Below are 13744 nucleotides of genomic sequence, written 5' to 3'. Positions count from 1 at the left end.
ATAGTGAAATCAATATAATTTATGTTACTTTATATTATTTTAATCATTTTTAATCTCTCTCCATTTTAAACACCAACCTTCGTATCTTAACATAATCACTGTGTACATTTTGGGTCATTTATTCAGGTATACCAAGCTGAATATAAAAAAAACTAATTCAACTGAATGTCAGTACACTGATTATAATGTTGCTTCAAACTGACGGAGGAAGGTTAAGAATTGTAGAAGTTAATGCATCAGTGTTAAGGCCGTTAAAAACATAGAATTAGCTCACTTTGACAAGATTGGGGATGGAAATTGAATGTTACTTGTTTAAGGAACTGTTTTGATATTACCAGGGATTGCACAGAAATGGCCTCTCATATGTAAGCATGCACATTGGTAATTATAGAACTTTCTTCCCCCCCCCCCCCCCCCCCTCCTTCTCTTTCTTTTAAGATTTTGAATTTGGTTTCATTGCAAAATTGTATGATGATGATGTCTATTGTAACAAAAAAAAAAAAAATAAATAAATTGAACCATCACTTGTCCATCACTGGTCCTCATCACCTTAGCGGACATTCTGTGTTGCTTTTTGTTGGCTGTCTTTGAAATAATTCTAACAAAACCTCATTTTTATTGTATACGAGCTTTTGCCCACAATTTCTTCCACATGGATCTCGAACATACATGAATTTTGAAAATTCCTTAAGCTTATTATCAGTGAGAAAAAGAGACATAAAAGACTGAAGGCAAAGCTGTCAAAAATATGCAAGAGTAAAGAACTGATGTTTTTGTAAGCACACATACAGACGTATGAAGTATGAATTGTTTTATGATAAAACGTTCCAAAATACAACTTTTACAGATTCTATCAATTCTGTCCTGGTTTATTTAGTTTAGCTTTATAAAACTTCTGCTGTCCCGATTTTTTTCCTTCCAGTGTTATGAAATGATCCTTAAACAAAACTGAGTTGATCCACATAAAAAAGAGAATTGCCAATTTCACTCATTTTTAGGGACAACTCATGCTTGACCAAAAATCTGAATATTTGTTTTAACAAAAAAGCACCTTAAGTTTCCTAAGACAATTTCCCTTTATCTCCCGTGGGTCGCAGTTTCTCCATACTGACCCAGTTAAAGAAAATACTGTTTACATATAGATAAGTTGGCTTCTAGGTGGCATAACAAGATGAAATGTGCACCAGATTTTAAGTTAGATCTCCAACAACACAACTGTGAAAACTGCATCCAATTTTGTGGAGTAGTTTTTTCATTATACACATACAAACTTACGGACAGACAAACAAAAATTCTAAAAATAATTGTTTTGGCTTCTGTTGCTGTTATAAAGTCCCCCATATTAAGTTTTCTTAAATATCTCCTATGTACAAGCACTGACCAGTTAAAATTTTATGATATGTATAGATGTTGCTATAAAGCTTCACTATAGTTTATACTGTGGGCAGAGTCTGTTAATATAAGCTTCATCACTTGTCTTGAAAACAAACAAATGGGGAAAAAACTGCTGCATGAAGTTCAGCTAAAAATGTATTGAATAACAATTTTGTGAACATTATCACTCGTTATGCACATATTTTTCCCTATATCCTGTCATTCCATAACTAGTTTCCATGTGTCAGCAAGAAATTTCATTTTAGTTACGCTTTTCCTTGAAACTATTTCTTTTTTTTATTTGCACTTACCTACAAAACAGGCCTCTACTCTACCTAATCCTCCAGTAATAAATGTTGGTTATTCCTCATTTTGACAATGACCATCTCTATCCATTTACTATTGTTGTTCAGACTCTGTATCCAAATTACCATCTTCCCATTTCACGTGACAAATTCTTATTTTCTTTCAATCCAGATTTAGATTTTCCATGGTTTTCCTATGTAATTTAGTGCCATTTCCAGAGTGGTTTCTTTGAAATCCAGGCTTCCATCTCTAATGATCTTGTCACTGTGATGGAATATTAAACGTTGATCTTCCATCACTTATACTATGAGTAGTGCTTAGGCTTGTACAATAACTATTTCAATTTTGTTTTCAAGTGTACAGATACCTCACGATAAATATTTGGTACTTTTAGTGCTCCTGGAGGACCAAGTGCTAGAAGTGGACATAGAATGGTAAATGTGAAGAAAAAACTCATGGTGTTTGGTGGTTTCAGAGACAATGTAAGAGATTACCAATATTTTAATGATCTTTATGCTTTTAATATGGAGGATTACACATGGAAAAAATTAGAACCATCAGGTAATAATGTACAGCTTCTAATAGTATAACCAATGTCACTGATGATAATATGTAAAGTACTAATCAACCGATTCAATACATTGTTTAAACTCATTATTTCTTCATACAGGTACTGCTCCTGTTCCACGATCAGGATGTCAGATGCTTGCACTCTCAGACAACAGAATATTGATCTTTGGAGGTTATCATAAAGAAAGACTCAAGAAAGATGTTGATAAAGGAGTGATCCATACGGACATGTTCTTGTTGTCCATGGACAGTAAGTAATAGCTTTATTTAGAAGAGGAAACATACTTGCATTATGTCAGCAGCGCAGCACCTACTTTAGGTTAGGAAGAACAGAAACTGAGCAGCATAATTGTAGCATACTGAATCCATTCAAACAGCTGTTTGTTACTTTATTAAAATGATAGTGTGTAGGTCAAACTGTATTTTTACTGTTAACAAAACAGTGCTTGCCTTCAGTGAATTCCTTCACTCATTGCCAAAAATCTTTATATTCCATTTTTTGGGTGGAATATTTGCCCTAAAAAAATTTTTCGCAGTCCTCTGGGTAATGTATCCACACACGTTTCTTCTTTCTCATAACTTCAGAACTGCTGTTAATTGAAAATTGCTACTTTATTGGCAAACTGGACTGCTTCTTTATGTTGTCATTATGCTTTTCATTCTGCACATGTTGAAATACTGTTTTTACACTACCATGAAATTCTGCTGTCACAATATTTACAAAAAGTCATTGCTTTATCAGAAGCATAAAATGCTTCAGTTCCAAATTCTCATGCTCTATGGTCAGCAGTCACAGCCAGTAGTGGATACAGAGAAACCTCAAGGAGGGGAAACTAAAGATATCTTGAGCTACCTTTACTTTTACTGTAATAAAAAATAGTAAAGTCACATGCAAAGTTGAAGAAAGTTTTATTTAAACTGATTATACACATATACAAGACAATGCCATCTTATGAAATAAAAAGGTTACAGTCGTGATTCTCTTCATTAAACAATGAATTCGTTGTGCCTATTCTTCCTGACAGCGGCCCTACAAGGGGGGGACGCACGCCCCCTGTATGTATCTGCCACTGGTCACAGCAGGCTTTGGCATTTTCATAATTGTGAATTACTTAAGCACATGTGTTCATCACTGAGTTTAAGATACACTGAACATAGACAGAATTTGTTCTCACACAAGATTTCACAGGAAAGGGAAAGCATCAACAGCTGCCAACTTTGAACATCTGTGAACAGCTGCATGACCAAAAGCGTCTAGCAATACAAATTATGACTGACTAAATAATTGCATAGTTTTGATGTGACTGCAGAAACTGTTCCAACAACTTTTAAAAACTATATTCAAATAATTATGGCTATATTATATAATATATTTGTAAGTTAATATGTATTATGGGCTGAGTTTACTCTGTGATGGATAAGAGTTTGTCTTGCTTTTAATCAAGTAACAAATGCTGAAAGGTTTCATCTAATTGAAATATAAATTGCATAATATATTTAAATTTTTGATAATGTTATAGAAATACACACTAACAGCAGTAAAACATACCATTCAACCTTGACTGCCACCTTACCATTGCGCACAATATTGTTTAATCACTAAGGTTGGCTGCAGGCAGACACAAAAATACCTCTTAGTCTCATTTCTTAACACAGGAAATGAACTGTTACTTTAAACTAGGTCATATGCAACAATTAGCCCTGGCAAGTCAGACTTACCATTTTTTTTGTATCGAGGAGCAGGGAAAAATGCTATTTTCCATGACATTTTGGTAAAAATAGCTGATTTCACAACTTATTTGAAGACTGTTTTCCACCAAAAGTAACTCAGGTTAGACCAAAGTCTACAGAAGAAACCATAGTTTCTCAAGAAATGAAGGAATCTTGAAGACACAAGGAAACTGTGTATGTCAGGCAGAGACAGTGTTCATACTATTACTCATTACAACATGTACTGCAAATTTTGAAGGTAGTAATACACACTTCAAATCAAATGCATTATGAGAAATAGGTAGTCACATCAATTAACACCACAGGATACAGTAGAGGAGATTGTTAGAACCAGAGATGAGGAGAAGCAAATACCTTTAAGAGCAAGTGATACAGTCCTAACAGATGTGTGCAATGCCACAAAACTATTTAACAAGCATTTCATGACTTACTGAGAAGATAGTCATCACATAGGGTTCAGTAGATACTGCCCTGGAATCTCAGACAGGCCATTACAAATAGTAACTTTACTGGTATGAGTATGACTCTCATTACACCAGAAAAAGTAATGTCCATAATATCTTTAAAAAAACTAGTGGTAATGATGAATTTAGTAACACACAAAGTTATTTGTGTAACCACTCATTTATCACTGAAACATTTCTCGACTGGTTGAAATAAGCTAAAGTTAAGCTTCTGTATAAGAAAGGAGAAATAGACATACCGTACAACTTTTATCCACCTTGAAAAAGGTAGTATACAGGTGCCCTCTTAACCACATGACTGCAAATAATACATTTAAAGTCACAGTTTGGATATCTAAAGGGTTCCTATATTGAGAAGGCTGTTTATGTATGCAGTGAAAATGTACTTAATTCATATAACAACAAATTAAAGGTTACTGGCATAGCGTGATCTGTTAAAGATGGTTTGACTGTGTAAATCACAATGTCCTTTTAAATACATTACAATATTATAGTGTAGCAAAAGATGCCATCACATGGTTCAGATCTTATTTCTCTGACAGGAAACATATGGTTACAATAGGAAAGAGTCTTGTATTGAGCTATCAGCCATCATCCAGCTGGGGAGTAATTGATGTGGTGTCACACAATACTCCTTCTTAGGGCTCGTACTTTTTCTTTGTGTGTGTTAGTGACCTTTCATCAGTAACATTACAAGATGCCTTCTTTTATATACACAAACTTTACAATAGACAGCAAATCATATTTTAGAAAGGGTGGCTAATGAAATTTCCACAAACATGAATAAATGTTTGTAGTCAATACTTGGTCTCTAACCTTTGAAAAGACACACTGTATGCAGTTCAGATCTGGAAAGAAGTGTCCTGTCCCTCCTGCTGTCCCAAGTGTGTGTCTAAAATATGAAACTGACCGTGGCAAATTCTTGGGATTGTGACTTGTAATAAATACAATTTTGGGGGAGCATACTACATAACTGATAAAGTGTGTAACCAAAACTTTATTTACAATTCAAATGTCAGGCACTGGTGATTAAAAATTTTTAAAAAAAGCTTTCATATTTTACTTACTTCCATTCTGTAATGTCATATAGATTATTTTTGGGGCACCTCATCAAGCCAAGCTAAGCTAAAGTTTTCTGAATCCAAAAATGTGTAATGCAAATTATTAATAGTATGAACTCAAGAGTGTCCTACAGAGGTCTGTTCAAGTTACTGGCAATATTAACTACTGCTTCCCAGTATGTTTATTCCATGGAGAAGCTTGTTATAAGTAATTTAAAACCTTGAATGGAATAATGACAATGTTATGAAAAGGATAGATTGCTACTCACTGTATAGTGATGATATTGAGTCGCAGGCAGGTGGAACAAAACGACTGCTAAACAAGCAAGCTTTCCGTCAAAAGGCATATTACACACACACACGCACACACACGGCCAAAAGCTTACTTGTTTAGCAGTCTTTTTGTTGTGCCTGCCTGCGACTCAGTATCTCCACTATAGGGTGAGCAGCAATCTGTCCTTTTCATAAACTGTCATTATAAATAATATATATCTTTTGAAAATGACAGCTAAGTTCATGGAATCAATAATAGAAATAAGAATTATCTATATAAAAATTTAGTCGCGTACCTTGGTCCAGGAAGGTTATTCAAATATACTCATTTCAGTAATTTGCCAAGAGCAATAATAAATTTTAACTGCTAATGAAGTGAACTTTAAGAGGAGCTTAAAGTATTTGTAAGTGGCCAGCTCCTACATCATAAACAAATTTCTTAATAGACCATTTGGTATATGTAGAGTGTTAAATGCATTAAATATACTGTTTATATTAAGAAATGTGAATAGTAAGAACAGTTGAATGAATCAAGATATTGGACATTTTATTTAAACATTGTGTAAATATTACAGAAGAAACAATTTTCAGTACGGTAATGTAATTGGTGTAAAAAAGTAGTGCAAAATTGCTTTCTTTTTGATGATGTGTGGCTGAGATAGCATAAGAATTATTAGTGTGTATACATTTACATGTTTGCAACAAGTTTTTTTATTACAGAATGTTGAATCAAAACACCTATCAGCTGTCTAAATTTTCAAATCATTATTTTATTGAACAACCAGTTTTGGCATTATATTACACCATCCTGAGGCCCGCTGACTGACTTGTAGGAAGTTTCCCACCTCTAGTTTAGTCAAAATAGGAGGCAGCATTCAATGACTGGTATCTGTAGATTCTTGAGACAGCAATCACTTCATTCACCACCTGCTGACGCCATCTGTGTGGAGACTGGCATGCCATTACCTCTTAAATGAAACTATGTTTCAGTTTTCCATTCACTCGCATCCATGAGGACTATTTCACTTAGGATCTGTGGAAATATATTAGCATAGCTCTCTTATTTTAAAAAAATACACATGAAGATAAAAAATGATGCTCCACAAACAAATTATACGAATGGGATGGAAATCAGGAGATGTGGTGTATGTGTGCAGATAAACAAATTATTACAATTTCGGAAAAATTGGATGATTTATTCAAAAGAAAGAGCTTCACAAATTGAGCAAGTCATTAATGCACTGGTCCACCTCTGGCCCTAATGCAAGCAGTTGTTCAGCTTGGCACTGATTGACAGAATTGTTGGATGCCCTCCTCAGAGATATAATGCCAAATTCTGTCCAGATGCCACATAGATCTTCAAAATCTGGAGCTTTTTAAAGGACCCTGTCTTACTGCTCCAAATATTATCAGTTGGGGAGAGATCAAGTGACCTTCCTGGCCGAGGTGGGGTTTGGCAAGCACAGGGACAAGCACTGGATACTCTCGCCATGTGCGGGTGGGCATTATCTTACTGAAATGGAAGCCGAGGATGGCTATCCATGAAGGGCAGCAAATGGTGTGTAAAATGTTGTCGAATTAACACTGCACGTTAAGGGTTTCGGATGACAACCGAAGGGATCCAGATAGGAAAAGAAGTGGCACCCGAGACCATCACTCCTGGTTGTCAAGCTGTGTTGTGGGTGATAGTCGGGTTGATATCCCACAGCTGCCCAGGGCATCTCCAGCTTCGTCTTCAGCCTTCATTGATTGAATAGAATTGTCTTCAGTGTTGAGTCCCACTTCAAATTTAGCCCCAATGACCAGCGAAATGGGCATGACGACCAGGAGTGACAGTCTGGGGTGCCATTTCTTTTCATAGCAGGACTCCTTTGGTTGTCATACATGACACCCTTACAGCACAGCACCACATCAACAATATTCTACACCTCATTTTGTTGCCCTTCAAAGCCAGCCTCCTGGGCTTACATTTCAGTAAGATAATGCCTGTGTGCACACATTAATAGTTGCTATTGCTTGTCTTCGTGCTTGCCAAACCCTACCTTGGCCAGCAAGGTCACTGGGTCTCTCCACAATCGTGCAGATTCGGAGCTTTAATGGCAGGGCCTTCCAACCAGCTCAGGATTTTCAAGATCTAACACACCAATTGAACAGAATTTGGCACAGTAACCCTCAGGAGAACAGCCAACAACTCTGCCAAGCTGAATAACTGCTTGCACTAGGACAAGAAGTGGATCAACATGTTAACTTGCTCAATTTGTGAAGCTCTTTGTCTTGAATAAAACATCCAATTTTTCTGAAATGACAATCATTTGTCTGCACATGCACATCTCACATCTACTGATTTCTGTCCCATTCGAATATTTCCTTTGGGGTGCCTCATTCAATGTATTTCATGTATACTTGTTTTATGCCGTGTTCAACACCCTTGTCCGTTTCCTTACTATGCAAGGTAGCAACTTGTCTGGAAAACTGAGAATTCTCAGAGAAACGAATTTTCCCAGAAAAATTCAGAGACTCTGTGGGGAGTTGAAAAGTGCAGAATCATATTGTTACAAATCACTCTTAACATCATGCTTCAGAAACAATCATTTGCAGAGTCACGTAAGGAAAAATGAAGAAGGGCAATAAATTGTTGTAATGTTTGTTTCTCAGTCAGATTTACCTTTGGGGCATTCACCGAACTGGAGGAATATTTTTTACTGTCCATAGGTTCTTGGGCTCCATGTTTGTTTCTCATTGCATGATTCTGAGTGTGACAGAGAGTAAGGCCCATGTCAGTCTTTAGCATGCAGCTGTAAATTCTTAATTTGCACAAAAGCAAAGACAGGTTTTTGATTTCCACATCCGTATTTTGAACATACATTTCGTAGATAACCATTGAATTTTTGGGCTTTGGTTCTTTTTTAGTTACTTCAGTGCAAAGTAATACTTTGCTGACTTTCTCATAGTGTCATTATTTAAGCCAATAATGACCATAGTGCATTCAGTTTGAAACTTGATGCCTCATTATTACGAAAGTCTATTGACATTATATTGCATTGACAGTAGTTAGAAGCATTTTCTTTCCTGTTAGGAATTCTCGTATACTTGAGTTTATAGCCCGGTAACATGGAATGGTGACAAACTACAGTAACAATGGAATTTCCAGGGCTATGAAATCTTACAGCTTGGAGAACTGTTGAAAAAACTGCAAATAAACAGTTGATTTATTTTCACTATTTTGATGTTGTTGGGCCCTCTATTTCTTATTTTTATTTTTAGTGTGCAAAGTTAATCCAATGTGTCGTGGGAGCTAAGCTTTGTGAATTTAGTCAGCAAGTAATTGCACGACGTAGAAATGTATCACTGCCATTGTAATATTTCACGAATATGTTATAACACTAGTCAGGGGAACTAATTGCTGGTTATTATTATTATTTAAGACTGCTATCTAAGTTTTTTTTAAATTGTCGATGTACATGTACCATGTAATTATATGCATATTACACAAGCCAGTGATAATATTGGATCAATTGGTAACAATATTTCAAATCGCTGCACTCTTGTCATTAAAATATCACACCAGCAATCGTCATCTGACACTACCCTCCTGTACGTAACAAAATTTTAAAACTAAATCCACTCAGCCTAACAAGAAAAATGTATCTGGCTAATCTTTTTGTAGAAGTTGTCACAGATATTTGAATGAAACTAATTTTGCTGTAAGAACCTGAAATATTTCATGATGTTGTTTACCAGCAACTAAATTTTTATGAATCGTTATCTTGCGTTTCATTAATAAACATTTTTTGTGTATAAAAACACTTACTTGGATATTAAAGTTTCTCTTTCCACACATTTGTTTCCTTTTCAACTAAACCAGGTTATAGTGGGCAAATTTAATTTTGTTTTTTAATATTTTATCATATACAGGCTCATAATGGTAATAATGTTATACAATTTTTCTTATATTTTAGATCAAACTATGAGAATGATCTAAAATATAACTGTCATCTCACAGCCCATATTCCTGAAGAAGTCAATAATGAAATGCCCACATTTGCTATCTATTATTAAAAATTCAGCTTTTCTACAGAGTGTCATTCTGAGCGACCTAACAATTGTATTCCCTCGTAAACCTATTGCCTCATAGCTGTCGTACAGGGGAATTATTAGCATAAATGATTTCTAATCAGAGGTGCCACTTTTAAACCACCAAACAAAATTTAACTGTTCTACTTCAGGCGCAATCTGTCTACTCTAATCTCATCCCAAAATTGAAGTACAAACTATTCAGTTCAAATGTTACCCACTGAACCTCAGAATAGACAAAGCGGTTTAGTTTGCCATATATTACTGCAAAAGTGTTACAGAAGTGTGAGTCTTGCTTGGTCCAGGTCTTCTCCAGACATCAGACAATAAATAACCACTAATTTTTAAATTGGTCAAATTGAAAAATGCTTTGACCCCATTACAACAATACATTTTATTGTAACATTATACAAATGAAGTGTTACCTTTGGTCAAGCCAATTCATGATTTATACAGGGTGTATCATAATTAATAGCGTAAATGCATACAGTTGAAAGTACACAATACTAGAAGCAAAAAAGTCTCCGTAAACCTAAGGTCAAAAGTGCATACCTTAAGAGCTACGTGCAATTTTTCATCTTCGATACTGTGAAGCAAATCTCTTCTGCTGCTAGCTCTTTGCTTTCCACATTGTGGAGCAAAACAAGAAAAAATGTCCAGTAAACATTTGCTCTAAAATGCATACCTTAAAAGTTATGAGCAAGTGTTCATTAGAAGAGTTGTGTTTCCAAGTAGCGAAGTTGAGCACGTGCATTTTAAAGCACATGTTTACTGGACATTTTTTTCTTGTTTTGGTCCACATTACCATTTCCCAAAATATGGAAAGCCAAGAGCTTTCAGTAAAAGTGATTTGTTTCACAGTATCAAAGATGGAAAAATTACTCGTAGCTCTTAAGGTATGCATTTTCGACCCAGTGTTTACCGAGAGTTTTTTGCTTCTAGTATCGTGTGATTCCAACTGTATGTGTTTATGCCATTAATTATGATACACCTTGTATAATATTCTGGTCCAGCTTCATTTCTCACAGGGGCTGGTTTCTTTACTGACCAACATACACTGCTACCTCTGTAGCCGACCAAGTTTTGGTTCTCGTCACTACCACAAGAAGTCTCTCCATACACCAACAAAACAAATTATAATATCCAAAAACAAAGATGATGTAACTTACTAAACGAAAGTGTTGGTATGTTGATAGACACACAAACAAACACAAACACACACACAAAATTCGAGCTTTTGCAACCCATGGTTGCTTCATCAGGAAAGAGGGACAGACAAAAGGATGTGGGTTTTAAGGGAGAGGGTAAGGAGTCATTCCAATCCCAGGAGCGGAAAGATTTACCTGTCCTTTTTTCCCCCTAAGGTAAGTCTTTCCGCTCCTGGGATTGGAATGACTCCTTACCCTCTCCCTTAAAACCCACATCCTTTTGTCTGTCCCTCTTTTTCCCTCTTTCCTGATGAAGCAACTGTGGGTTGCGAAAGCTTGAATTTTGTGTGTGTGTTTGTGTTTGTTTGTATGTCTATCAACATACCAACGCTTTCGTTTGGTAAGTTACATCATCTTTGTTTTTAGATATATTTTTCCCATGTGGAATGTTTCCCTCTATAAAATTATAATATCTGTACTAAACATCTGTAATTCTCATAAACAACATACATTCTTTGTGTGTATATACCTTACTGTGTACCACTCCTGGTACGAACAGCTTACAGCAGCAGATTTCCTTCTTAAAGAAAAAAGAGAGAGAGAAGATTAAATAAATGGGATTGTTTTGGCACTAGAAGGTATTTACTTTTGAAAAGTGCATGTGGTCCTTTATTTTCCTGTCTTGTGGAGAGATTGGGGCGGGGATCGACTGTTGGCATGATTATTTGTTTTGTTTTCGTCTACTATAAAATGAGCAGAGCTTCTCACCAATAGATGTATTGTCAGAGCCTTCACTTTTGCTTCATTTGGAATTGTAAAAAATGAAAAACCAAAGTTGTATCGTAGTTAGAGCTGATTAGATACTACTATGAACCACACATTTTTTGAAACATTTTCAAATAAACTGGAATGTTGGTGCCTTTTTTTGCAGTGTTGTTGAGCATGATTTTTTTCTAAAATATTTTCTGTTGTTGCTGTAGTCATATATTAACACAGTCAATAAAATCATTCCAGTTTCTTCCCGTGTTAATACCTTATTAATAGTTACTGTTGTGTTAACCAATTGCAACGACACATTGAGGCTGTTTGCATTTATGATTGACCACACTTGATATCCAGGTGACAAGCTTTTTTTTATTATATCCTCTGATAGTACTAATACTACTACGAGGCGTGTTTTTTAAGTAAGTACTGTTTTGAAATTTAAAAAAAGGCGTGCTAAGATATCTCAATAATTTTGTTTTTACATGAAAGCCTGTTCCGTAATCTGCTTTGCTACATAATTTCTGTCAATATTGAGGCACTTGTCATATCGTTGTACCAGCTTCTGAATACGCTCCTCATAGAAGTCTGCCACCTGACTTGTTAACCATTGCATCACCACTGTTTTGACTTCATCATCGCCTTGAAGATGCTGACCACCCAGGTGTTTCTTCAAGTGCAGGAACAGATGGTAGTCACTGGGCGCAAGATCGGGGCTGTATGGAGGATGATCGAGAGTTTTCCATTGAAAAGATGTGATGAGATCTTTGGTCTGATTTGCCACATGCGGACGGGCATTGTCTTACAGCAAAACGATGCCCTTGCTCAACTTCCATGGACTGTTGCTTTGATTCTGGTGTGACGTAGGCTACCCATGTTTCATCGCCCGTGACAATTTGTCTTAAGAAATCATCACCGTCATTGTGGTACCGCTCAAGGAAAGTCAATGCACTGCCTAAACGTTTGGTTTTGTGCACATCCATCAACATTTTCGGTACCCAACGTACGCACAATTTTCCGTAATTCAAGTGCTTGGTCACAACGCCATACAAAACACTATGAGAAACATTAGGAAAGTCATCTCACAAGGAGGAAATCGTAAAGCGTCTGTTTTCTCTCATCTTATTGTCCACTTCCTGCACCAAACTTTCATTAACGACCGAAGGACGCCCACTCCGTTGTTCATCATGCACATTTGTGCAGCTGTCTTTAAATGCTCTCACCCACTTTCTTACCATTCCATCTCACTCATAATGTTTTCTCCGTAAACTGCACAGATCTCACGATGGATATCAATTGCTTTTAGCCCTTTAGCACTAAGAAATGTTATAACAGCCCATACTTCACAGTAAGCGGGACTCGCGATTATCGGAGGCATCTTAAACACTCAGTACACAATGTAAACAAGGAAGAATCAGACTGTAATGGTGTCAGTGCGTAGATTAAGGTACAGGCTTTCATGTAAAAATAAAATGATTGAGATATCTTGTTGTTGTTGTTGTGGTCTTGAGTCCTGAGACTGGTTTGATGCAGCTGCCCTCCAATATTAAATTGGTGATCCCTTGATGTCTCAGAACATATCCTACCAACCAATCCCTTCTTCTAGTCAAGTTCTGCCACAAACTTCTCTTCTCCCCAATCCTATTCAATACTTCCTCATTAGTTATGTGATCTACCCATCTAATCTTCAGCATTCTTCTGTAGCACCACATTTCAAAAGCTTCTATTCTCTTCTTGTCCAAACTATTTATTGTCCATGTTTCACTTCCATACATGGCTGCACTCCATACAAATACTTTCAGAAATGACTTCCTGACACTTAAATCTATACTCAATGTTAACAAATTTCTCTTCTTCAGAAACGCTTTCCTTGCCATTGCCAGTCTACATTTTATATCATCTCTACTTCGACCATCATCAGTTATTTTGCTCCCCAAATAGCAAAACTCCTTTACTACTTTAAGTGTCTCATTTCCTAATC

The 13744-nt window shown here is 36.1% G+C and overlaps 1 protein-coding gene across 1 annotated transcript in view; it reads left to right on the top strand.

Annotated features, from left to right (window-relative positions):
• The window catches only part of LOC124711711 (kelch domain-containing protein 4), a 43225-nt gene that overhangs the window by 13866 nt on the left and 15615 nt on the right, over window positions 1–13744 (top strand). The window contains exons 4-5 of the mRNA XM_047241925.1: window positions 2075–2241; window positions 2351–2500. Coding sequence (XP_047097881.1) covers window positions 2075–2241; window positions 2351–2500 — 317 coding nt within the window. The remainder of the gene's footprint in view (window positions 1–2074; window positions 2242–2350; window positions 2501–13744) is intronic.

Source organism: Schistocerca piceifrons, chromosome 1 (assembly GCF_021461385.2).
Source record: "Schistocerca piceifrons isolate TAMUIC-IGC-003096 chromosome 1, iqSchPice1.1, whole genome shotgun sequence".
Classification (NCBI taxonomy): domain Eukaryota; kingdom Metazoa; phylum Arthropoda; class Insecta; order Orthoptera; family Acrididae; genus Schistocerca; species Schistocerca piceifrons.
Note: the sequence above shows the minus strand (reverse complement) of the source record. Positions and strands in the feature narration are given on the sequence as shown.